This window comes from Patagioenas fasciata, chromosome 12, assembly GCF_037038585.1.
Source record: "Patagioenas fasciata isolate bPatFas1 chromosome 12, bPatFas1.hap1, whole genome shotgun sequence".
Classification (NCBI taxonomy): Eukaryota; Metazoa; Chordata; class Aves; order Columbiformes; family Columbidae; genus Patagioenas; species Patagioenas fasciata.
The window spans coordinates 10,994,694-11,022,324 of NC_092531.1; the positions used below are offsets into that span (position 1 = coordinate 10,994,694).

General features: G+C 42.8%; 1 protein-coding gene across 9 annotated transcripts in view; it reads right to left on the minus strand.

The window, feature by feature from the left end:
- Nucleotides 1–27,631, minus strand: part of TJP1 (tight junction protein 1) — a 187,877-nt gene that overhangs the window by 64,353 nt on the left and 95,893 nt on the right. The window contains exon 1 of one of the 9 annotated variants that reach the window (XM_071813851.1): nucleotides 5,459–5,837. The exons of the other annotated variants lie outside the window; for them this stretch is intronic. Coding sequence (XP_071669952.1) covers nucleotides 5,459–5,491 — 33 coding nt within the window. The 5' untranslated portion in view covers nucleotides 5,492–5,837. Of the gene's footprint in view, nucleotides 1–5,458; nucleotides 5,838–27,631 lie in introns of those variants that run through there. 9 annotated transcript variants of the gene reach the window in all.

Consider the following 27,631-nt stretch of genomic DNA (forward strand, 5'->3'; position numbering starts at 1 on the left):
TAATGGATTAGGAAACAAGAATCCTATTAGAGATTACCACATACCCTGAGAAAATAAATACTATTTTAACATAAAGCAAACATTTAAATCGTTAGCACCTACAATATATTTAATTTTTCCAAGTGTCTAAACAAATTTCAATTTGCAAAGGCAGGAAACAACTCTTAAAAGCTCCTGAATGTCCTACAAAGTCAGGAATAGCAAATGTGACTGAAGAGCCCAGCCCTGCACACGCTGGGGCAGTTCTCTGACCCTGCAGCAGCCCAAACTGCCCATGGCGCTTAAGCAGTGACCTAAGGATGTATCACGGCAGGAAAATCCCACAGATAACCAAGCAGACAGCGTTGTCCCTGGACAAGTCACCACACCTGCGGCCTCAGCAGCGCCTGTTGCCGTGCAGGATCCAAGAGACCCACACTGGACCTCAGAGTGCTCAGATGAACGTGCTCCTCCATTTTCTCAGATCCTTCACCAAGGCACATCACAGCCCCTTGAAACAAGGGCACCCCTACTATTTATCAGTGTAGGGCACATATTTGAATAATCTGTCCCTAAAACTGCATAATTATGAGACAATGTTTTCATTTCAGGACTTTCTGGACTCAGCATAAATACATCGCAGAGAATCACGGAATTCATTTTAAGACTTCCCTACGGCTGTTTGCTTAATCAGTACATTCAGTGAAGAAGTCATTAGCAATGTATTTGCCTGAGAAAACACTGAGCATAGTTGGATATTAATTTTGTTGCATTTATACTAGGATAACCAGGAAAAATTTGGGAGATATAAATGACCAATGTCTTTCTTAACCAGAGGGTAGTTTGCTGTACAGATTACATAACTTCAGACATCCTATACACTTAACAAAAAGCATGTGCCTCAAATATTACCCCTTAACTCAGACACTTAGAATTTGACATGTTAATAAACCAAACTTTGTCACTAATAATTTTGACATAGACACACACACGGCTTTACTCTCCCCACACCATGACCATAATCTGATTTCCTCCTCACCCGCCCGATATATGCAAGCCATCAGTTTTCCTCTAGTTGCAGAACACGACAGGTAAGGATCCCATTCGACACAGTCAGAATGGCTGAACCGCTGGGTCCTTGGCCAGAACTTCACTGCCTTACATACGAAGTCTTTAGATGAGTGCTTCGACCCAAGATAGAGAATACTTTTGTGCAGCATTTGAAGTAATAAAACCAAAGTACTCACCATAATTCAGTCTGAATACTTCACTACTTACAGATCTGTTTTCAATTCAGTATCTGACACTGACGACTTGTTATCGAGTATTTTCATGAGTCCTTATACCAGAAAGTTTTGACCACAATGGTACATTTTAGTGTCAATGGAGACACATCCTCAAGCCTAATGACCACCCTTGACTTGAAGCACCAATTCAAAAATACCAGGTTTTTAGCCTTTTTTCCTGCACAGACAGAAGCCCAATATCTATTCTCATAGTACATACGTAGTGTCACAATGTGCACCTTAAAATACCTATGATGTACAATAACCCATTTCTACATGTTTTCCTTGAAGCAAGATTAGCTAGCTAGTTACTGATAAGGTCTTACTGATTTTCCACTCTGTGGAGGTGGAGCCAGCTCCCAGGCACTGGCAGACTTAAAGCTCTGTTTACATTACAGTAATCTTTGTGCGGCATGTTGAACCAGAAGCAAACTCCAGAATATACTTCACAATGATCTACAGAGCATGGAGTTCATGGCTCTTCTCACATCATTAGAACAAAATTCATACTGGAAAATGCACCTAAACTATTACGTGGTAGCTGAAGTTGCCTACAGTCATAAGTGTAACAGTCAAAGAATTTTAGAACATCCAAAAACCCAAAACGTAACTATAGAGATAATTTCGTCTCAGAAAACAAAACATTTTCAACAGTATTTCCTTACGGGGAATACTATCAAAATGATACACAGACATCTTGCAGCATTTTTTCCCCAAGTAGAAGGTAGGTTCTGATGTTAAGCCAAATCTTCAGCTTCTTTCCATACTTGGTGTTACTTCCCTATATGCATTTGCTGTGTATCTATTTCTTATTTGTTGTTACAGTTGACAAATCTCATCAGCAACCACAGAACTGATCTAATTCCGTAGTGTGAATGCAAAAAAACCAACATACCACTCCAAACTGCACTATCTTATAGATCACACCACGTTTAAAAACACTTGAAAAGCTTGCATATATATCCTCTACAAGAAATAAATACATCAGTGTCTTCAAGCAGGATCTGGGGTAGAACACTAGCCCATGTTTATGAAGACTGTAAGTTATTCCCTCTAGCAGAGGAAACCAGAGTCCTTGCAATCAGCAAGTCTTGAACTGTTAACACGATCAAATTCCTCAACTTCTGATTGAAGTGGTAGATAACAGATACCACCTGGAGCCAAAAAAACAGTTAGAACAACCAAAATCCAATTAATTACAGGACTGAGGTGAAACGCTAAGAAATATTCTCGATGCACTTATTTAAAACCAGAAGGAAGTCTACAGAGCTCAGGTTCAGCATTCAAAAAGGCTCAGGGATTCAAGAAGCCCTGTCCCCACAGCTACTACTTAAAAGCATTTTTTTTTTTAACCAATGTGGACTATATTTGCACCATCAGCTTGAAGGTGGAAAGCTTTACATCTCATTACTAATACCATGACAGTCATTCCCACAGCATCCATTAGTATTGTTCAAAGAGACATCAGAAGAGATTAGGCTCCCTACATTTTGCAATCAGCCACCACTAGATTAAACTGCAAGCAAAATTTAATTTATCTCACCATTTTCTATTGTATACTACCAACAGCTACAGCAAGCATTTTAAACCTTAATAAAAACACAGCAGGGACAAAGTTAAATAACTCAAACTGTAGGGCAGTGGCAGGTAGCATAAAGACTGTTGATAACAGGGCATAACAGAGTCAGTCACACCAGCCAAGATTCCCACGTGTACAAATAAGAATTATTTGGTTAATAAAAAAAAAGTTAAGTAACTATTAAGAGAAAACCATTCACAGAGCATTTTTTTAATGCATTGCAGCCCCAAAAATGAGAAAACGCACATCATATCCAAAGGGGTGACTGAAAGAAACAAGATCTGAAACTCAAACACTTAAGTCCTCCAATGTTGTAGTATGTCTAAAATATTTATAATCCCACCACCTACAACTACTAAAACTATATGAACAGTAGCTCTGGAACTAATGGCTGCAATAGAAATAACACTACTCATCTATTGAAAGCATTTCTATTTGGACAAGGACATTCACATGAACTGTAAGCGTAACATTCAAGTCGCTGAGACCATTTTTGTGATCAAGACCAAAATGTAAGATATAACTTTGATAAAAGGCTATTATAAACTTTAAGAATTTGCACTGAAAAAGTTACAGGGACTTAATGGTTTGGGTTTTTTTTTTCTAAGAGATATGCCATTTCAAATGCATATTTTTTTTATAAAATCTGAAAACATACCAGTGAAGAGTCAAACCTGAAGACGACTATATTTTGCAACATTCTTAAATTAACAAACTATTCAGTATAATCAGTTCGGCTGGTATTGTGTGCATGTACACATGACCATTATCTGGAAAAAGTTTCAAATAACTGCTATGGTAAGATACAACTTCCAATTTTACACCAGTCTGTACATCAGTCCACAGTCAAAACAGATAATACTTCTGTATTTAATTAAAAAAAAAAAAAAAATCTCTTTTTAAGGTGGTGCATGCACACATGTGGACAGTAATATTTCACCACAACATCACAAAATAGCCATCTTTTAAGATAATATTTTTAACAGGAAGTGGAACCATGCACCCTGGTTTTATACAAGAGAAAATCTGCGAAATTTAACCTGATGCAATTTCTCACAATTCCTCATGTGGCAGAATTCTAACACAAAAGTGAGCACAGATAACATTTACCTTCAAGTCCTGTTTGTTTATATAAATACATTTGAACAGAAATGGCGATACCACATAACACTTTGAAATATTACCCAAAATAAATTACTTCTCCAGTTGTATGTGCTTACTGTTTAAATGTGTGCAGATTTAGAACATATGAGATCTCTGAAGGCAGGCTTATAAAGGGGCATGCCGCTCAGTAGGTAAACACTGGCATTTAAGTTTTTTTAAATCGGGCTCTGGAAGCTGAGGCTGGCTTGAATACACTTTGAAAGTAAATTAAGACTTCGGAGTTGATCAAATCGCCAGAGCTAACAATATCTTACAACTACTAAATTTACTGGTAATTTAGTCTTTCAAGTAGCTTGGAGTTCTCCGGTAGTAATGCAATAAGGTGTGTATTTTCCTTCAGCCTGAGGAGTGTCACTTCTGACTAAGTGCATACCAGCAAGTGACATCAGACCGAAACCACATAGTTTCACTCGAGAGCAAACACCACTAAGCCGAGCTCCAGCAACACCAGCGAACACACAATGGGAACTTGTCACGCTGAGGCCAGGGCAGCTGCTTGGGAGCCCCAGCTGAAAATTAGTTCGAAATTCAAATTCAAGCTAGTTCCAAAGCGAACCTTTAATTTCACATGAAGGAAAAAATAACCTGTTGAGCATTCCTGACTCCACCTCTTTCCCCGGGGCCGCTCAGCATTGCTCACCGGTCAGAGTACACACCCGAACGTGCACCTGCACCACAACACCTACGGATCAGGTGGAGGGCCGGCGCAGCTGGGAAGATCACTGCCGCCCCGAATCTGTTCGTCCTATGTCAGCAACAATCGTCTCCCACTGATTCAGCGGCTAGAGAAAAATCCTGCAGTACTGGACTCCCGCGGTTAAACCTCTCCCAATTGCGAGCCGGCTCTTCAGCTCAGAACAAAAGGGCACGGCCTGTCCCAGCGCGCCCCGACACCCCTGCCCCGCACGGCCGGGATCGCGCTCCGCCCCGCACCGCCGCCTTCTCCCGGCGGTTCTCCCAGGGGCTGGGCCGCCCCAGCCGGGAAGGGCCCCGTTGTGAGACTGCGCTCGGGGTCGGCGCGGACTCGTCCCGCCGCCGGGGCCCAGCGCCCGCGGCACTCCCCGCCCGCCAGCCGGGCGCCACCGCACATCCAACAGGTAGGCGGGCGGGAGCGCCCCAGAGGCGGCCGGTGGGGCAGTGGCCCCGGGGCTGGGGGATGCGAGCCACCTGCGCGCTCGCTCGCCGCGGCGGGCAGGCTCACGGGGCGCCCAGGAACGGCGGCCCGGAGGCCCAAGTCCGCTTCGCCCACCCCCTTAGGCCGAGAGCCACCCGGCTGCCCGCGCCCCCTGGGAGGGCGGGGGAAGCCGCAGCCACCGGGGCACGGGCGCGGCGGGGCACAGGCTCCCCGCGCGGCGAGCGGCTGCGAAGCGGCGCCACCAAAACCGCGCCGGGGAAACGGCCGGGATCAGGATCGGGGAGGGAGTGCCGCCGGCCCGGCGCTGAGCCTTACCTTGATAGAAGCCGCCGCGGCCCTGGCAGACATTTTGTTTCCTTCTCTCCCCCAGAATAGGGCGAGTGTGTGCGCGCCTGCAAGTACTCAGGCCGGGGGAGAGAAACTCCCCGCCACCGCCCGCGCCTCACACAGCTGCCCGAATAAACATCCCAGGGCACGGGGGGAGGAGGAAGAGGAGGGCGGCGGGGAAGGGGCGGGGACCGGGGAGGAGGGAGGAAGAAAGAGGAATGGGAGCTGAGGCTCAAGTTTGATAAAAGTGCGATGTCTCTCCCGCGGCAGCGGCGCCTGGCACCTCGCCGTGGGGCCGGGGCCCGCCAAGCCCGCCCGTGCTGCCGCCGCCGGGGCGCGGAGGGCGGGAGCGGCCCCGCTGCCTCTGCCCGCCCGGCCCCTCAGCGCCCGCGCCGCGCGCCTCCCCCCCGCCCGGCCGCCGCCGCGTGCCTTTTCCCCCGCGCAGCCACTGACATGTCCGACTGCCGGCACGGCCCATCCCGCCCGCGGGGGGAGCGCTCCGCCCCGCTCCGCCGCCGCTCCCCTCCCCGCCGGTCCCAGGCCCCCCGAACGGCGGCGGAGCGGCGGCGGCGGCGTGGTAGCCCCCGGCCCCGCTGCCCCCGCCGGCCGCCTCGCGGCGTGGGGGCGTCCGCAGGCTTCGCCCGCCGCCGGACTCCCCCGCGCGATGGTCGGGGCGGCGGGCAGCGGTGGCGGGGGCCGAGCGGCTGCCGGCCCGGCGCAGCCTATGGGAGAGCGGGGGGCGGTTTGAAACGGAGGGAGCGGAGCGGCCCGGCAGCACCGAGCGGCACGGCCCGCGCAGAGGCGCACGCTGATGGGGGCGGCTGGTGTGAGGGCGATCGTGCCGCTGTTCCGGGCAAGCCCACGAAGGGCCGAGCAGCGCTGATGTTTGCGTTCGCCTCTGAGCCCGGTTCTGCAAACATGTGGGGCGAGTGAACTCTCGCAGCCGCGTAACTGGCTGCACAACTGGGATGTCAATCAGTCAGCGCTCAAACCTACTTCTGTGTTTGCCTATTGTTTGAAGGAGCGGGACATTAGTCTTCGAGTTCCTAATTGTACATATTGTTCTTGAGATAAACGCAATAAAGACACAAAAGAAAACAACCTGGTAGATTTGATTTAAGGTGGTGACTACACCGGCTTAGTATTTCCTATAGCACCATGAATTGCTGCCTGCGGCTTTAAAAAATATACTTTTTCAAGTGTTTTAGGCGAAGGGGTTTTAGTATCTTTTACAAAGTAAGCATTTATTTAGGCACTAAGAGAAACACTACAAACATTTTTTTCCATTAATTAATGCGCTTTTAAGATATTCTCTTATTTTTACGAGGTGGGTGCTTAACCCGTGCAGGATGAGGCTCTATCTGAAAATGGAGCTGGAGTTGTGATATGAGAACACTCTTGCTTCACTGCAACAGAACGGCTCATGCCCCAGCAAGCTGAGCACATACCCCAAGTTCTGTAGGACCAAGGTGTAAGTTAATCAACTTCAAAAAGAATCACCCACTGAAGTGTTTCAAACCCCAGTGAAAAGATGGCACACTATGTATTAGCCACATCACTACGGTCCATAGTTTATTATGTTCATTTACTCTTTAAAACTTAGACTAGAGCAAAAGTTCCATAACTAATCATATACATCAACTTTGAGTGCAAGCAGGCAAGAAAAAATCTGAGACCAACACTGGAGTATTTTGCACTTGCTTTGCAAACATTCCATGAGGCACAAATGGTAGGAAAAGGCATTGGCATCAGGGCCACAACTCCCTCATAGTTTTACTTTTTATGTGCTACCAGCTGCTTTTGTGCTCCATGCAATCTTCAGAAGTACATAAATACTTAAAAAGAGGCAATAATTCAATGATCCAAGTCACTCCTCTACAAAGAAACGCCCTACACAAAGCTACTGTATGGGTTTTACGTTTGTTCTCCTTTGAAAATAAACACATTCATATTCCAGGAAATAGCTGAAGCAAATTCCCAAGGCAGCAGTCCGAAATCGGGGGGAAGGGCCAACTGCTCAGCCATGGTGTGGAGGACGCGGCACTGCAGGGCACAGCAGCCCCGCGGACCAACGGTGCCAGCTCTCTCCCTGGTACACACTAGGTCAGCCACAACGCTCCAGGAACCTTCAGCTTTCATCAGCACCTCATTGCTCCAGGAGCACCCGAATCCGGCGGCTTCACGGCCCTCGTCCCGCAGCAGCTGTGCTGAGCCCAGGAGGAGCTCGTCCTCACGGGAGTTCTCCTACATCACAGCACAACGTTCTGCCAGAGCTTCTCTGCTGGCCTCCGCCATGAAAACACTACTGCAGATTTTTTATTTGTTAATTGCTAGATGTAACTAAGCCTTTGATATTTTTTTAATCTATTTACACATGCAGAAGGCGGAATGTGACATTTTTTATGCCCGCGCACTTCATTGCCAGAGTCTACAAGCACTCACCAGAAGAGGCAGGAAGGAAATGCTGAGATCACAGCAGGAAGGAGGGGGAAGATTTCAAGGTGTGGAGACGCACAAAAAGCAACTCAGAGGAGGGTGACCTGATAAAGAGTAGGGTGAAATAGTACCTCCTTTTCACCTCCTCCCCCTTGCCTAAGAATAGTTCTGGGGAGGGTGGGCAATGCCTGCAGGTTGTGGAGGAGGATTAGCTGAGAACAAAGATTAAAGCCCATAAAACAAGATGAGGAATATGGCAGGGGGATGAAAGAGGACCGCAGGCATGCAAACACAGAGATGCAGGTGGATCCCTAAAATAAGGTAGAAGGACCATGCGAAAGAAAAGTAGTTATTCTGGTGTTGGGAGAAAGATGGGGAACCAAAAAAAAAAGGCAAAAGAAAAATAATAAGCACAGAAAGTTTCAGCAAAGATGGCAGCGCCTTTTTTGTATTGTCTTACACTGGGTAAGAAAATGCCATCAATCCATACACTGAATTTGACAAGGAAGGAGACTGTTAACAAGGAAGGACTTCTATATCCCTGTTTGAAACATCCGTCAGGGGATATAAAATGACCACAGATGATCTCTTGCCAGTCTGGGACAGGGTATACATTTTTGGCCCACAGACACTGATGGGATTGGTTTCTATCTTTCCTTCCTTCCTTCTTCTCTCCCAACCTCTTTTTCCTCTTATTCTGTTTTTTCTTTTTCCTTCCCACTCTTCCTACCCCCTTTCTCCTTCCTTCCAACAGTTGTTTAAAAATCTGTCTCTACTATTGATATGAATTAGAAGAGCTAGAAATGCCAACTTATTTTATTAGCATTGGTAAAATGCATATATGTGTTGGTAAATACAAATTAATTTTTAAAATGTTTTTGCTTGCTTTTAAACAGAACAATAGCAGGTCCATGTTCCTGTCCTTTCAAATTCTTCCTTCAGGAGAACATTTTCATCTCTTCATTAATAAGTTGCTCACAAGCAAACCTACCATCAACAGTACTGAAAATGCCAAATCTAATGTTGGTTTAATCAACCTAAAATAATTATATTAAGTGAAAGAAACCTTGAATGATACTCCTATTTAACTTTTTCAAAAAATTCTTAATGAAGTATTACAAAATTCATCTCTGAAACGAGCAAGTTATATATTTTTAAGACTGCTGGGATTCCAGTGTATTCATATATTCCTTTTAAAAAGGCTTTAAGGAAGCAACAAATGTCTATGTATACATATACATCTATCAACCTATAGTGAGATACATATACATGCCAGTGTTTATGCATATATATGCTCTATATATTAATATATAGTACATTAAGTCCGATACAGATATATACCAAGTCCCATCTGTTAGCTGGAGGATCTGAAGTTTAAATCATACTCCTGATACTGCCCTTTTAGGTCCTGACAACAAGACGGCTTCCTCATCTTTAGGGACAAAATTGTCTTGAAAGCCAGCAGCTGAAGAAAAGCAAGCGCTTTACTCATCCTTCAAATAACTGCTACTCGGAGGTATCTAAAAAAAAGTACTGTTATATTTTCTTGGTAGGAAACCTAAAAAAACCCCTACTATTTAATCAGTATAATTCAAAGCATGACCCTAAATTGATTCAAAGGACACAGAAGGACACTCGGATGTGTGAATCCTTCTTTCTAACGGAAGGCACGTGTATCTGCTACACTGCAGGAACAGGAAGTCTATTCTCCACTTTGTGTTGACTTAACTTTTTAAGAAATATTTTGACCACTTAAAGACAGGGAAGAAGGAAACCGCAGAACCGCAGCCACTACAGAGAACTTCCTGTGGTTTTGTGGCGAGTGCGGCTTAAAACGAGAACAATTCATAGAAGATCCTTCAGAGATATCTGATGGTTTTGGTGCCCTATGAGGCAGTCTTGGGATACTTAGCTCTAAAAATGCCTATATACTATCAATGATGTCGAGCAGTGTAGTTGATATTGTATGTTCTGTATTTGTAATTGCCACCAGATTTCAGCATTTCAGGAATGAAGGAAAAAGGGGAAGAGAAAATCAGAATTCACCACATAAACCACAAGAGAAGAAAGTATCTGTTTCTACCTCAAGAAATGAGAAAGTGGTTTAGAGAAAGCTGTTGGAAATACATGTCCTTGAAGTTACACAGAATTCCAGTGTCTGGCTGAATCAAGTCCCTAGGGAAAAAATTAATGCAGTAATGATGTCTAGTAATGATTCTTATCTTCCTCCCACTTCCACGCAGTTAAAGCTTGTTTCCTATATCTACTTCCCCTTCACAAGCCTGTGTATCACTGCCGTTGCCTCTTCAAAAACCACTGCAGATAATTGCTCAATATACAGTAAAGAGAGCCTTCCAATAACTCATTGCCTCTCACATATTGGAACTGTTAGACAAAGACTAAATCCCAAATATCTGTATTTACCTCCCATTAACAGGTGAAAGCCTAGACCTCGGGTACACGCCAGAGGCTGGATATACCCTGCAAGGGTATAAGCTCAACCTGTTTTGCCAGTCAGTCTACCTTAAACTCCTGCAGTTCTAAACTCATTGTTATTTCTCGTTTAACATGTTAAAAAAATATTAAGTTTAACACAGTGCAAGGCTTTTCTGTTTAGCCACAATATAACTTCAATTTTTAAGCAAATGGCAAGTGTACAAATAGCATTAAAAGTAGGTTGCAGTGTCAGAGCCAGATTATTTTCAGTCTTAAAATACTTAAATAATTTACCACTGTAGAGTTGAAGAGTAGTCTCTGGCTATTAATCTGGGATATCATTATAAAAAGAAACTCGTCTGCTTGATTTGGGACCATGTCTTAGGGAATCTTTGTCATCTGTATAATTATGTGTAGTCACAAAATCTGAGACCACTGTTCAAGAAAATGTTATCTGTGAGTTTTAATCTTGCTTCATGACAGCAGAGCTCATTTATTACAGAAATGTTAAGTAAAACTATTCTATTTCCCATCTCAGACGTTTTGTGAACAGGACTGTATATTTAAATGCACTGCAGCTGATCAAGGCTGACTTTAGGAAACGCTTCACTATACGCAGCCACCCGATGTCAAAATGTCAGATATTCTGAATTGCTCTACTTTCTCCAGGTTTATTTAGTAAAGAGGGGACAGTAAAAATAATCAAAGACAGCTGTGACACTTCAGCAGGCGTACGTTCACTGCTGATGTGGCTCCAGTCCGATAAACAGTTACACCGCAGGCAAACAGCACACATCCCGCACTGAGCTCAAATTCTTATTTTTCATATTTTGCTTTCAGAGAGCATGACTAGCAGTTCATTCTTAAAAATGCTTGCCCGAACAACAAGCAACATGTACCAACAATTAACTGCACGGGTAATTTTGATAAGAGTGAAGAATAAGCGCGCATCAGGATAAAGATCTTATTACTTACAGATTGTAAGTATTTTGGGAAGGCAGCCCAGGGACAGTTTAATACAATTGATAGGTTTAACTACCTTGCCCACAAACAACTTCGTATTCAAACCCAGAAATCTTCCAGAAACGTTTGCACGACACAAAACCTTTCTCTGAAACTCAAACAGAAATCACCATGAATGAGGATGAACGAAGCCGGGAGGAGAGGGGGTTGGAAAGATGCGGTTTTCCAATCCAGATAGTTCTGAAACATGAGATCACTCCTCCAGTTTCTTTAGCACAAATATCGCTGTTGTAATGAGTATCACAGGAAATTATCATGACTCATTTTTGTAAGGAGGAGGGCACGCACATAGAACATGAAAACACATACTGAAAATTGCTACATTCGACACAAAAACATATACTGAAAATTGCTACGCTGCTAACACACCTTATAGATAACATCACAAAAGTGCGAGCTTGTTTCCTTAATTCTTAATATAAGACTTTATTGCATAATTGCAAAAATGTAGAAACTTAAATTACTGAAATTTATAAACTATAATCCATTTTTATCGCCGCTCAGCTTTTCACTTAGAATTGCAAGATGTCTTTTTATCCCCTAACCTTTCTTATTACAACTGATACAAGCCTCTATCTTTTAAAATTCACATGCATAAGTCCATCAAGTCAAGGGACTAATGATGTATTTTAAAGCAGGAACATCAAATTACACCCAGTAATTCCAGTGTAATCTTTACCTTAGTCGGTAGCTCTGTCCTAGTAGCACCTGCTTTATAAGAGTGTCTCAGTGAGGTTTAGAGGAGGTAAGCAAGGGGATTAAACTCCTGCTGGTCACGCCCGTGGGGTTATGAACCCCTTCCACCTTAGTATTTGCTTTTGTTTCTACCTCCAGATATGAAAAACAGTTAAAAGCACTTTAAGAAGATAACTGTTTGTGTCAGTGGAAGAAATTCAAGTTACCTCACTTCTACCCCCTGCAGCTGTCTGAACCACGGTATTATTGGAAGATTGCATTGCACAGCGTGTCACCACTGCTCTGTGATGGTTATGTCGGGGCTCCCTTTCGAAACCTTTATAATTCAAAAATACGTTAAGCCTGAGACATGGATGTGTCAAATATTATAAAATAAATAAATATAATAAATATAAATACATATCATATAAAAATATTATAGCAGAACATAATTTTAGGAGTTTTAACTCCATGTTTCAATAACTCAGCCTCTACCCTCAGCAGATCTTATTTAAGACAAATTTATCAAGCATCTCATATTTCCCATCTTAAGAGTGCTTTTCAGTCACTTTTAGCCCGTAGCAACTAAGGAGACATCTGGTTATCTGTGATACTACATGTTCTCCTTTAGCTGTGTTTGCAATCAACAGCAAAATTTAGTTCCCAGGGACAACATGTGGTTTTGCAGTCGCCCTGGTGAAATATTTCATCTGCAACTGTTATAGTGTGGTTAATATTTATCTTTTTAATTACACAAATAAAACTCACGACAAGTTTTTTAAGTAAGTTTAAAAGTTTTCATTTTGTGTAACAGTTTCAAGATGGCAATATACAAGAGGGGATAGCAGAACAGAACAGAATAGAAAGTGCTTAGTGTGGGAGGATATTGCACTATTTCCTGACCTGTTGTTGTCAGGAAAGGAAAAAAAATGTCCCGGGTTGGCTTTTGAGCTTTGGTATGTCACAGCACATAAAATCAGCGGGCAATACACACTAACGTGATGGAAGCCCCGCATTCTTCTCATGTTACTTGACCACTCGTTTCTGCTCCTGCACCACGTCACCACCTCCAGAGCGCATCAAGCGAACTCTGTATGAGCATAACTGAAGTGATACTGGTTAAAAAAATTGTCCTTGTAGCACAGAGTGGCTGCAGATCAGGGCTTTTAAAGCTGGGTTTACTGGCAAAGTTAACATGATTATATATCTACAGTCACATTCATTTACCTACACTTCAAGAACTTAGATCTCCTCAGTTGCAGATTTCTGACCTTTTGGACAAAAGGCACCCAATGTCTTACAGAGGGAAGGCAGCCATACCTCATCGGAGCTAAGATTGCTTCCTTCACTCCTTGGATAACCGTATTAGGTTTTTCAAGCGGTCCTGTAAGATGTGCCACCCTGCGTGTGCAAGAAATCCTTAGACGTGCATTTTTTGAGTTCGGATATTTATGTGGTATTGGCTGCATATAGACTCAGTGAAACCAGTCGCCACCGACTCACCCAAAAGCCCCCAGAAAACATGCACACTTTTTACACTTGGTCCCACTAACTGCAACCTGTAGTATATTTTCAATAAGGTATTTTTTAGAAATAACTAAATACGATTTTAGTTCCAGATGTACAAAATCAAGTTTTGATCACAGAGTAATACTGGATACGTTTAACACAGTAAATAAGAGGTTCAAAAAGATGTGAAGTACTAAATGAGAATTTTCTTTGTAAGTCCTCACACTGCTTATAATGATACAGAGTCCAAACTCCACTCATTTCTCTTAGTTGCTGGATTCTGTCTAGCTCTCCAGGCATTTATACTGCAAAAAGATCTGTAAACTGATTCACATTTGGTCAAGCAGAAGTTCTTCAGAAATACTCATACATGGCAACTGTCTCCAGGAAGGGGGGCTCAATTCTGGTCTTAGCTGAGTGATGCTGGTTCAAATTCGTTGTGCATTTGCTTACTCAGAAAACATAAGCATTTGAGAAGATAAACATATGTGACTAAGAGTGTGTTTTTACTTGAACTCCAACTTCAATTCTGAGAAATATGCAGCTGGAAACTTTCCTGACTTGCTGCATTACCAGAGAAACTTCCCTGGTTGTATAGGACCACGTGCCACAACCTATATTACAGTGATGCCAAGAGGCTCTAATCAGAATGATGCTTTAATCTAGCCAAGTGGATACAGACAGTACAGAAAGATGCAAAGCAAAAATATTTACAGTGTAAAGCTACCTGGGCAGATGCCCTATTTGCAACTCTTGGATGAGTGTTTCTCACATCTTACATTTCTACATTTTCAGGTAGCACAGACGTAACAGAAAAGTGCACATTATATCAATTTCATTAGCTAAATCATTTCTTTACACATCTGTCAGTTCAATCCAGCGTGCAAGCTGAAAAACTGTAACTGCCATATCTTTTTTTAAATGTGTGATATTTTAATACTTGTGAAAAGTGCTAAAGCAAGAGCCTAGGGACTGAAAAACTTCTTGTTCTCAGAGCAGGTAAAGCAAGGACAAGCATTAAAGCAAGCTTTCCTGCAAAGCCCAAACAGTGTGGCTGTTTCCAGTCCCTCAATACCTTTGCCTGAAAGTTTGTCCATCATTTCCAGTGCTATACTTTGGTCTAATAAAAGATAAAGCTTCTCCCCATAAACCCTGCTCCATAACTAGCAAGTCTTCCTGAAAGCCCTTTCCAAACTGGAGAAGCTCATTTTGCCAAGTGTGAGACCTTTCATGAGTCATATAACACTTTTACTTCTTGTATTGTTTTAGGATGAGTAAATATTATAATTGATAACAAGATGATTGATACAGAAGTGACTTATACAGCTTCTTATGATAAATGTAACAGGTGTTTTGAAGAAGGTCTTCCATGAATACTTTATTTAGACTTGTTTTCCCATACTTTCCAAAGCTTCTCATTAGAAGGGGCAGCCCTCAAAACAGACACTTTTTTTGTCTCCAGAAGACCTAATTATTAATACAGAGGTTGAAATAAGTCCTGTGACTATTTCCTGGCTATATGTTATACTTTTCTCAGAACATCAAATATATGCACTGCTGGACAAGTAGTTTTCATACAACTTCTAAATGTTTCCATCAGGGTAGCCGTATTCTGTTTTCACAACTGGGTACCTCTTTGTTGTCTGAAGAATACACGCCAAGATCATGCAAAAAAACAGAGCAAACCCAGCCCCTGAGCCACCACAGAAGGCACCCAGAAACATTTTACTAGAAGAAACACCTTTTTTATACACTTGTCTTCCAGCAGGGACTAGTGTTTCTTTACAGCCTACTTCTTTCCATTTCTATAACTGCATCAGGGCTCTGGCTGCACTAATAGGCCTCAATGGTCCTGACAAATTGATTATGAAGATAATTGTTTCTCTTGAAAAACCCTGTAATCTGGAGGCAGCAACGGGGCTTGACAGAGATTTAAAGGGAAGAGGGGAGAAGGGGAGGTGGAGGGCCCACAAACACCATGAAACCTCCTCTGTTCCCTGGCCAGAGCTACATTTAGAGCAGTTAACCCACTCACGATTCTTGGCACAGAAATAAATGAGAGGGGTAATCACTGAATGCTTGGATCATTTGCGAAAATCACTGAAATGATCCCTACTTACATAAGCATATTCAACGAGGATTACAAATCGTGTATGATGTTTATTATATCTGCAAAGGTACAGAAAAACACGGCAGTTGTTGCCCTTGCTATATTAAAAACAACTAACAAATTCTGACCTTTGCAAAATCTTTGCTCTAACATATGCGGGGTCAGCTTTGCCCATGCACAGTCAGGAAAGGCCCAGAGACAAGGGTGTGAACAGTGACGCTTCCTCCAGCAGCACAAGCCCCATCTTGTACCACCTGCTAGCGAGAGACAGGAGAGCAACAAGGTGAACGTGTCTTCAGAACAAGTCATTGTGTCAGCACCCAACAGTGCTACAACACAAGTAAGAAGATCTTATCACAACCTGACTTAATGCCATGACTCGAGCTGGATGGTGAGCATGTGAATATTGTTATTCAAATTACAACTTTTAAAATTTTGTTATGTATCATATTTCGTTTAAAAATGAGTATTTTGTTTCTAAGTGAACACATCAGATTGTGTAACTGAAAGGTAACTACCTCATAGCCTTTTTCATGTCACTGCAAAGAGAATCATAGAATAGTTTGTGTTGAAACAGACCTTCAAAGCTTATCTGGTCCATCTTCAACTGGATCAGGTTGCTCAGAGCCCTGTCCAGCCTGGTCTTGAATGTCTCCAGGGATGGAGCATTTACCACCTGTCTGGGCAACCTGTCCCAGTATTTTAGCACCCTCATAATAAAAAATTTCTTCCTCATGTCTGGCCTGAATCTCCCCTCCTTTAGTTTAAAACCATCACCCCTTGTCCTGTCATAACAGGCCCTGCTAGAAAGTTTGTCCCCATCTTTCTTATCAGCTCTCTTTTAGTACTGAAAGGCTGCAATAAGGTCTCCCTGGAGCCTTCTCTTCTCCACCTGAACACCCCAACTCTCTCAGCCTGTCCTCCCAGCCCCACATCATTCCTGTGGCTCCTCTGGCCTGTCTCCAACAGGTCCATGTGTGTCCTGTACTGAGGACCCAGAGCTGGACACAGGACTCCGGGTGGGGTCTCACCAGAGCAGAGCAGAGGGGCAGAATCACCTCCCTCCACCTGCTGCTCAGGCTGCTTCTGATGCAGCCCAAGACATGACTGGGTACAATCTGCTTTACCAATATTCCTATTATTCTTTAGAGAATACAAAAAATGGTATTCTACACCACCAGCATGTTCTCTGTTTTTAAAGAGATGGTTCTTGTATTTGAAACTGAAATTAATTCAGCCAACATATGCACACCTTTATTAAAAGGCTCTTTGAATATGAGGAAGCAGAGATGCTTCCAAAAGTCATGCCTCTGAAGTTGTGATGTCTTTGTTTATTCGGTGTGTGCAGTCAGCCATGGGCTGCACCCGGTACACAAACACTCCCGCTGCACTACAGAGGGTGACAGTTCTGGCGTCCACCTATGGTCTGTGTTCACTGAGGACACAGCAGCTTCAACCTCTGCCCAAGGACTCCACCAAAACCCTCCCAAAAGAGCCAGAGAGAGCACACAGTGAGTCAGTGCAGCTCCTCTGGAGGCAGCTTCCCCGCGCACCCGCTCTGACCTGCTCGGCTCACTCGGCCACGCTCCATCTGCAGCCACAGCCCTCTGCCCCGGGCACCGCTGCTGCACGGAAACCGTCCTCTGACTCCAGAGCACCCTGGCTCCCGCATCGCTAGTATATTTAGAAATGACCCTGTTGCTGCAATGTATTACAAGTGAAACAAATGCACCATTATATAACATTATTACAATTTTATTGCAATCTTCGCCTCGAAGAGACAGAAGTACAGCAGCTACTATGACTGTGCCACGTTAAGAGGCAGAAGACAACGCACAGCTGGACACCTAGTGCATTATATCTTGCAGAAAAACAGAGCTATAACAGAGTACTTAGACTGAAGATAACCCCTACTCCATTGAAAAGTTATGCATATGTAACTCTTGAATGACTTGCAGTATCAAAACAAATCGCTAGTACGCCAGCTGAGATTTCAACTCATTTTGAGCCTCTAATTATGCTTGAACAGCTCTTGAAAACACAGAAATCTGTTTCTGACTGCATAACAAAGCTTGGAATGGGCAAGACAAATATTGTAGTAACCTTCATAAGCAATCTGATAGTTATCATGGAAACCGTCCTCTGCACTTTCTCCTCTCTGGGGAAGTCAGTACTGATTATGAAAACATATTTAATAATAAGATGCTCCAGAAACTGACCATTGGTGGGGGGGTGTTATATTTTTTATATTTATTTCAAGTTTAAACAAATATTTAATTTCTGATGTTATCTTTCCGTTTCCATTCTCTGCTATATGGAAGAAGTATTTAATAGATGTACTTTGATGTAAGCACAGATTCACAGACAGGTAATTTTCTTCTGAACAAACCTGTTTCTCTAAATATAAATGCAATGCAAACATAACTGGCACAGTCCTGTCTGTGGTAACAGCTGTAATTAAATCATACCAGTTTCTATTGTCAGGGATGTTTATTAATCTCCACTTTGCAACGAAAGAGCAAACTATTGTGACTACACCCGTATTTTAGCAGCAGCAGGACACAGATGTTGAATTCTGGACTGCACTAGCATCACATCCCTCCAGCTCTGTAAATGGTCTCAAAGCCGGCTTTTTCACTCCTCTTTTCTAGTTTTTGGATTTCTTTACATAGAGATCATTTCCTAGGCTCTTCATCTTTTCTATGTTTTATATCTGAAGAACAAAAAGTGTAAAATACATAGTATGAAGCATACTGCTTTTCAACATTCCTTTTTCAAGCATTTTCTGGGACCTTTTTAGAAGAAAGTATTCACTGTTCACAGAGACTTCTTCTGTATGACCTCAGCATTGTCACCTTGTCCTGGGGGTGGGGGACGGCTGAGACACAAACAGCACCAACAACTGGGTTCTACCACCCGCTGCCACGGCCACACTCGGGGACCTTGGGAAAAATCACTGATCTTCTCCAGACATGACAGTACAAACGGACTTTTAATTCCATCATATTATCACCTCAATTTCTCCCTCAGCGTGACAGTTGTTTAATCTCTACCCTTGGAGTTTCCCAGATCACGCTGGCTACAGCCCTGAGCAACCTGGTCTGGCCGCGTTGCTGACCCTGCTTGGGCAGGAGACCGGAGCCCTCATTAGGTCCCTTCTCACCTCAGTTCTTCCATAGTCCTATGATCACTGCTTCTTCCTGGTGAAAATCAGAATATCCCTGGGTTTTCACCCCTGTATTAGGTAGTTGTTACAGCAGAATATTATGTTCTGCACATTTCCAGTCTCCCTAACTTAACTTCCTAATGCATTTTCCACCTCCAGTGGATGTCTCATTTTCAAGCTTCTTAAGTAATAGCAGTGAGCTTTATCACACCATTTTCCCCCCTTGCCACTGTCTGACAGGAGACATTACTGCCATTTTTTTTCCTTATTCCTTTCTCCAAGAGGTACTGTAAGAGTTAGAAAAAGCAGGTCAGCTCTGCACACACCTAGATAAGAATTTCTCCTGTCTTTAGAAGCTAATATGAAAACAAAATAACTTATGTACAAAGGTTAGTAAAATGACTGCTGAGGTCAGGAATGGAAAGAGAGAAGCTAGAAAATGCTAAGACATGACTGTTTTTACTTCCACCTTATCTATACTTAGATTTTTCCGCAAATTGTTGTTGATATCTTATCTCCTTTAAGCACCATTCAACATGCAAACATAAACACTTTCATTATTTTTGCTTTTATGAATTTAAGATCCGTAATGCTGGACCAAAATATCTTTTTTTCTTTTTTTCCCCTTGCAAATATAAGCTGGTATAAATGGCTCCAGTGACTAATTTTCCTTAAGGGCCACTACATAAGTCTGGCATATTTTCTGACTATCCACATTACTGAAGGTTGCTTACAGCTTTGAGCAAAACAGAGAGAGTACTGCCATCCTCATGATCAGGCATCCAAGGAGACAACTCTTTTGATAGTTACAGAAAAAAGGACTCTCTGTTTGCACAAACACTTGTACACTTCCCAGTTTCCTGCCAAAGCCTGACCACAGTTCCAGCTCCTGGTGGGTTCTGGACACGCGAGTGCAGCATCCACACGTCACCCCTGAGTCACCGGAGCATGATTATCCTGTGATTTAACCACTGCTGCTTCCTTATCGTCCTGCTCAGAGATCTGTTCATCTCTTCAGTCACCACGTTCGAGATTGTAGCACCAAGGACTGTGGGACTGAGCACTACCAGAAGGCAATAAATTACAATGCCCAACTTAATTATTTTTATAACAATAATTTCATGCTCTCATCCAGGACAATCTGCACCATTTTTTGGTTGTGGCAAGCCACACAGAGGAAGCACCATTAAGCCACTTTGATGTCATGCTAACGACTACAAAGAAGCTGCTGCACATCTGAGTTATAATGACTAGCAGAATCAGCAAAAAGGTGATGCTAAAATGAGGGGCTGGAAGGTGGGAAACCATTGTTCTGGGAACTGGAACGTACACAGGTCTACCTTCATCTATGGAAACTTAATCCACAGATCAAATTGAACCCAGTTAGAGTAATAAAAATGGCAGATAACTTGCAACAAGATACAGACACGAGTTTTCTGGAAAAAGTCTCAAGCAACAGAAATAACCATGTAAACAGTCTCTAAAACTCAGCCCATGTTAGTGCTATGGAACAGCGGGCAGCAGAGGGGCCTGATGCACAGCAGCATTCCAGCTCTGCCTCCCAACCCCAGTGATGGGGACGGCCACAACTGCCTTTTGTTCCCTGTGAGATCTCTGTGGCTCTTTGTCACCCAAGATTTTTGCGCCTTAAGCATAAAAAACTTACCAGACAGAGACAGTTTTCCTCAAGTGTTTTATGGAATGTTTCTGCTTGCTTTCTTGTGGTATCAAGATGTATTTTCTCTGTGCATTGTGAATTGGTATCTATTACAACCTAGCCAGCGCAACAAGATGCCTGTTTTCTAAATGTGCATTTCATCTTTTTTTAGATGTTTGCAAAATGGTGGTGTCCTTAAAAGAACAACCCCATCATGTAAAGGACTGAAGGAAAACTCTAATTTAACTAAAGAGCCCTAAAGCTGCCTCAGTTCAGACTTGTTCCAAAGAGAACATTGCTGGGAGCCAACTACCGCTGCTTCCTTCTTTGCTTTCTGTTGCTGGCAAGACTGCATCTATTTTATACTGACATGCTACTTATAATACGCTGTGAAATGCAGACAAAATGCGAAGAAAAATTTCAAGCTGTCTTGATAAATGCTTGACATCAGTTTCCAATGCTCAGAAATAGTTCAGTGATGCTTTGAACTCAGGTAAGGCAGGGATGACAAAATAGCAGTTTAGCATTTCTGTGGTTCTGTCACACAGAAATGTCAGCTGTGAGATGAACAGCCACCCTACATGAAAGAGCATGTTCCAGCTTCTCTACATTGAGACTGCTGTATGCAGTGGCTCTTGATCATTAACTTGGCTGTGCTACTGACTTTCTGTCTAACTGCTCAAGTCACTTAATTTGCTCAGTTTGATCGCCTGTCGAGTACAAATAAAATAAATATATGTGCCTAAGATCTAGTGATGGATGTGTCATATACTGCTATTTATTACAGTAAACATTTATTTTCTACCTTCACAATTTTCTTATCTATCCTCAAACAGAATTTGAAACATCTTGATAATACTTCATTGACAACCTCTACTTTGCAGCCTTGATTTTAAACACAGATGACCTCCTCCGCTCAATCTACTTTCAGCCTTGTTCTCCCTGACGTTTCTCCTGATCCTCAGACAGGAGTTGCTCTCCCATTCATGCTGCATCAGCAATTTCAAACTCCTGACTGCCTTTAACCTACTGAATCACTTCCTAACTTCATGTGAAGTCTGTAAACTTCTCTTCACCCGAACGTGAAGATGAGCATTTCAATCACGTTCCTCCACTGTAGCAAACTCACATGTTGGAATGAATTTTGTAAGGCAGTAATTTTTGCTGCATTTCAAATCCAGCTTTTCTTTCACCACCTCTGTCATTTTCTTTTTGTCTTGCTAGGAAACTGCCTGCATTTATTTTGATAGAGTTTATACCTCTTTCTTTCTGTTTCTTTTTACAAGCAGTTTTTAGCAACAACAAAAATAATGTTATCTAAGGATGCAGGTACATTTACAAAATGTCACAAAAACATATTATTGGCAATAATCCCAGAGAAAAACAAAGATATTTTGGGAAGGCTTCCATTTAAAATTAAATTATATTCTAAATCAGGGGTCCCTGTGCCTTTTCAGTGGAATGGGTTCTGTCATTCCTTACACACATTTACTGGAACCTTACACACAGTCAGATCCTCATCGAAAGTAGTTAAGAGTCATAGAGTTACAACACTGCCCCGTATCTACATATCTTTCCTCACACTGCTCTGAGTAAGGCCTCCCGTCTCTTGCCAACACCCCTCTTCCCAGCTTGCAGTAACCACAGCAATTATCTGAAAGGAGAAAATTATCAGAATGCTATTTACTTCATTTTTAGTTGTCTTTTAAAGAAATTAACAGCTGAAAATAAAGGTAAGAGGCAGCAGCTGGTTATTCACGCAACGTAACAACAAGGAGAGCGCTACAGCAGCTCTGTGGGAAAAAAAACAACAGTGGAATTGTTCACTGAGTGCACCAGCAGAATCAAAGGATTTCAGAGCTGTCCTGCCATTCCAGCCTCTTGCTCACCAGGTGACCCTGAATAACTCAAACTAAATTTTTATCTGTCTGTATTTCCTTGGTCAGATACTGCACTTCATTTCTTCTGGAAGGTGCAGCCCAGAGGAAGGCAAAAATTAAGTCTTATCTGCATTGCCTGAACTCTGTCCAGTAACTGCGTTACAGCAGTTCCTTGCCTAAATGAGCAGAATGCTACAAGCAGGCTTCATCCTGTTCTCAGTAGACTCCGTACGATGGGAGCCGCAGTGGGAAAAATATGGGCCTCCTAATGCCAAGCACATAATGGGAATTCTCTCCTGGACTTTTGCAAGTCCTCTGAAATTCTTCATGTTACTGCAGCACACAGGACGGGAGGAAACTAGACTCCCAGCTGAGCTAAGTAAAAAAATCAAATAGACCCTTACCCTTCTATAAGACAATGTATTTCTTTGACTCACTGTCAGAAGCAAAAAAGGGCGATAAAAATTGCTCTAGTAACTCAAAAAACAAGACCACGTGTAAGGTAAACCTGCGGAGAGGCCGAGGCACTGGAGCCCCTGCACGGCTGCTCCTGGAGGGCACAGGGAGCACAGACACATCAGCCTACTGCTGCTGGCTTGGTGACCACCCTCTTGCCTGCCTTGGAACGCTACTAATATGTTCGATGTTTCCACATCTCAAACAGCTCATACAAAACACCAATCTGGTGCTGTACAGATACTTTCAGATATACACAAGAGACACTCCGCAAAACTATTTGTCACATCAGCCTCCATCATTTTATAGCCAAACAGTCCCATTCTTCAGATTGATCTCACTGCTGTGTGCAGTGAATGGATGCTGTATACGGTATTACAGGGTTTCCAGACTTCCACTCTGCAGATGGTCACGGCATTTTCCACATGACTCCTGCTGTAATACCAGAACCACATAAGTCATTTATAAGTAACTGATATGTCACAGCACCTTATAGTGCTGCACAGTATTCAAAGCTGAACAGACAAAAGAAACATTATCATGTCTCCTTCTTTTACTTTTATATAGAGCATATATGCATCCAGAAAAAGCAGAAAAGCAGAGTGAATACTGATGTGCTAGCTAGCACACGAAGATGTCAGAACTTCCGTTAACTACAATAATCCAAAATGCAACAGAATTACTAAGGACATGCCCACAGAAAATAATAAGTTATCTTGCAGTGTGGTCAAGGCTCTGAAAATACTGTTTTCATTGATCTGAATTCACTTGTATAATTGGCAATTACTTTGTTACTGGAGAAAGAGGTATCTAATTGCTGAGAATGACCCTTCTGTCTTTTTTTTCCATTCTCTTTCTCATTCCATCGGGCTAAAGAGATATGCACTTCATTTTTTGTCCTTTCTTACGACAAGATGTAATAACTTAAAATAAGTAATAAAAAGAGACATATGTTGAAAAATATCAAGGAGCTTTTAACCTCAAAGTATTCAATGTGTTATGCAGAATTCTCCACAAAATAAAATAACAAAAAAGAAAGATAAAGTCCCCACTGGTACCACGACTAAACATTCAGGACACATTAATACTTTTTCCTTAAACACTTCCTGTCTGTTTCTAAACATATTTCATTTCAATGCAAAGTTTCATAATTTCTTTTTTCCTTTAGACTCCTACGGAGGAAATGCAGGTGCTCATGTTTCAAGTGTTGCTATCCCGGGCAGATAACGAGGCAAGGGCGGTGCTCCCCACTCCCTCCAGCTACAGCTCTGTGTGCTGCCCAGATCAAGCTCAGTAGCAGCAATATTGTACTTCCGTCTCAAAAGAAACCTATTAAAATATTTTTCTGAGCGACCATAACAAAACTGCATCAGAATGCAGGTGGAACAGACAGAAAACTACTATACAGAAACGGAGTGTGAGTGTCTGACACCCTAAGACGGCAAACGATAATCAAGTTACATTTAAAATCCAAACTGGCAATATGTTCCCTTTAACAAGTCTGACACATCTCCACTGTGCCTTGGTGCAAGAGCAGCAGCCATACATCTGAAGATCTGATCTTGTTCTGGAAACGTGCTCGCGTGCGAGTGCCAAACCACCCGAGCCTGGGCAGCGCCCGGGCCGTGCCAGCGAGCGGGGCGGCTTCAGAGCCCGGTCCCCAGAGAGGCTGCAGCACTGCCACGGAATCACTGAACGGATGCACCGGCTTCGCCTCAGCACAGCTCTCCTCTGCAAAGCTAATGTCTAAGTACCAACAATTTTTTACAAATATAGAAGCGTTCATTAGCCAAACATGGATCACTAAAAAGGGACAGATTTCTTGTCCTGTATGTGAGAAAAACTAAAAAGAGTTGCTCTGACATTTGTCCAGTGATATGGATTTTGCTTATAGAGCCTTGGGCATATAAAAAAAATTCATAGATATAGTGGACTTAATTTATCCATTTTGTCCCTGAAGTTTAGTCTCCAGTATCATTCAGAAGCAGATCAGCACAACTTATTTAACTACATTGGTAAGGACCTTAATGGAGTTTCCCAGGACCCGAGAGAGCACGGACTCAAGAGAACAGACCTGAGCTCAGTCTTGTTTTCTCCTTTCCACCCCTGGGATCTGAACCTCAGCCAGAACCGCGGGATGAAGGTTGCTGCGCTGTTTTTATGTCAACCTGCCAGTTGGGGAACCTCTATGCAACCAGTTAAGCCAGTTCCAAGGTTGCACTTGCCACCACAGCACCCTGAATTAGCCAATCTAATTGACTACAGCAACTGGATTATGCTGCTGAATATTAAAAATTATTTCATTTTTTCTTTTCTCTTTCTTTTTAAATCTGCTTATCAATAAGATCAATTAAAAATACAGCACTCCTGAACATTAATATAGGTAACCGAGAACAGATCTGGTAGGTCAGGCAGGTAGACACCTGTCCTTAAAGATCATTTGACATTGGTTTAAATGATGGAGACAGGTTTGTAAAGAAACATGAAGAAGAAGGGAACATTCCTTTTTGATTATGTGAACTCCCACATGCGATGTCATGAAGAATTTGTGTGGGAACTTATTTACAAAACTGGGACTTACTGTCATTACACTGTGCTGAAGCAGAAAAAAAAATACCATGCTATAAGTCAAATGTCACGGCAGAATTTAATATGCTGGAATTCTTGGAAAGTGTTCTAATGCTTTCAGCTCAAACAGCATATGCTGCTTTTTATAGCAAGGAATTTTAATTATTATTAGTTTCTGGCAATCTCCATAGTCTGCTGGCATTTTCTAACCCACAGAGATTAAAACCTGAAGAGAAACAGAAGGCGGTAGGAAAGGGAAGAACGCCTAATTGAAGTACTCAACATCTATTTATCCATGACTTACTAGCAGATATGCGAGCAGGAGTTCAAGGTCAAGACACTATTCCCATTTTCTCCCTAAATGTGCCATTATTAATCAACTGAATTCTCATAACAGCAGACACTGGTCAGAGAGAAGTGAGGAAGTGACTGGATCACATAAAGGATGGCAATGTAGTAGGTGGACTGAGGAAAGACTAACAAAACAGGTTACCTAGAGAACAGAAATAAATCCCAGAAAGGCTGCTGCTTCTACGAAACAGCAGTACCAGGGGTCCGTGGCACTGTCCTGGTTTCAGCTGGGACAGAGTTAATTTTCTTTTTAGTAGTTGGTATAGTGCTGTTTTGGATTTAGTATGAGAAGAATGTTGACAGCACACTGGTGTTCTGGTTATTGCAGGGTAGTCAAGGACTCTTTGGCTTCCCATGCTCTGCCAGGTGCACAAGAAGCTGGGAGGGGGCACAGCCAGGCCAGCTGACCTAAACTGGCCAAAGGGCTCTTCCTTGCCATATGGCATCGTGCTGTGTATATAAACTGGAGTTGGTTGGAAGGGAGCAAATAACGCTGCTTGGGAATGAATGAGCTATCGGTGTCGCAAGCAGTGAGCAATTGCATCATGCATCACTTGTTTTCTGTATTCTATCATTATTATTATCTCTTCCTTTGCTGTCCTATTAAACTGTTCTTATCTCAATCCATGAGGTTTTTTTACCCTTTCTGATTCTTTCCCCCACCCCACTTGCAGGCAGGTGCTGAACAAGTGACTGCGTGGTCCTAGTTGCTGGCTGGGGTTAAACCACAATGGGCACTTCACACCTAAGTTAGTCTTAGTGGACTTACGGGTAAACGAGCTCCCACAGTGCTTTCAGTACGAAGATGTTGACACTGGCCGAGTTTCCAGAGTCTCCATCTCACTTCTTCTTTTTTCTACTTTTCTACCCATATGTTATTACATCTCACAACGTAAATACAGCCTCAGTTCACCAGGTCTTGGTCTGTATTCACTGCAACTGCCTCTCAACTCTCCACACTGACATGTCATTGTGGCTGCCACATACCCGTGCATGAAGATCATCAGGTTCACACAATCCAGGGGCAATCCCACAGCATCTGATTCCTCTGTCCTGTGAGCCACATCCTAGCCCCTTCCACCCAGATGCTGAATGGCACTTCATATCCTCCTGCCTACTGCTCAGCCTTTTTCTCACACTACTCCAGACTTGAGCACGTACTTTCTGGCTTCAGACTGTTGACTAACTCCATCTCAGCTACACTGAGGGTGTGACTCAGATTTGCTGCTAGTGGCAAGAACACATATTTTGATGAATATCTGAAAGGAATACTTCAGACACTATAATTTTGACTGTGGCAGCAAGGGAATTATTACAGCACCGACTAGGGCCAACTTGTTCACTGTATGTGTACAGCCCTGATTTGTAGCAGAGGTGCGTGTCAAAGAGATGAAGCAACGCTACCCCAGGCTCCATGCCTTGGCCTGATGACTTGTTTGCTCGAAGGACTAAAGCCAGTTCCCCCAGTGATGCTCTTCACCAGAAGTCTGTTTTACTGGGGGAAAAGGAGAAAGAGAATCTTGGGAAAGTTCCTATGATGCGACAGTGACAATGGTGCTTCTGTCCCAGGCAAACCCCGAGCAAGAAGTTGTCCCTCTGAACATTCAGTGAAAATATTCTGCAGACCTGCTCAGCACCAGATTGACAGGATGCTCTGTGCTCCCTCTCCTCACTGCAAACCACACTTCAAAAATGAAAGAAAAAAAGGACGTGATGTTAGAAACTAAGTAGCACTTCTATGATATTTGTTAATGCTGATGCAAGTTTTAGTATTAACAGAAAGCAGTTTCCTGCTAGGTGGCTAAATTCACAGCTGGGGAGAACCCTGGTTCTCCTGCACTTTGGCATTTAATGAGTTGTGGCAACACAGCATTGTCTGTAAGAAAAGGATTTG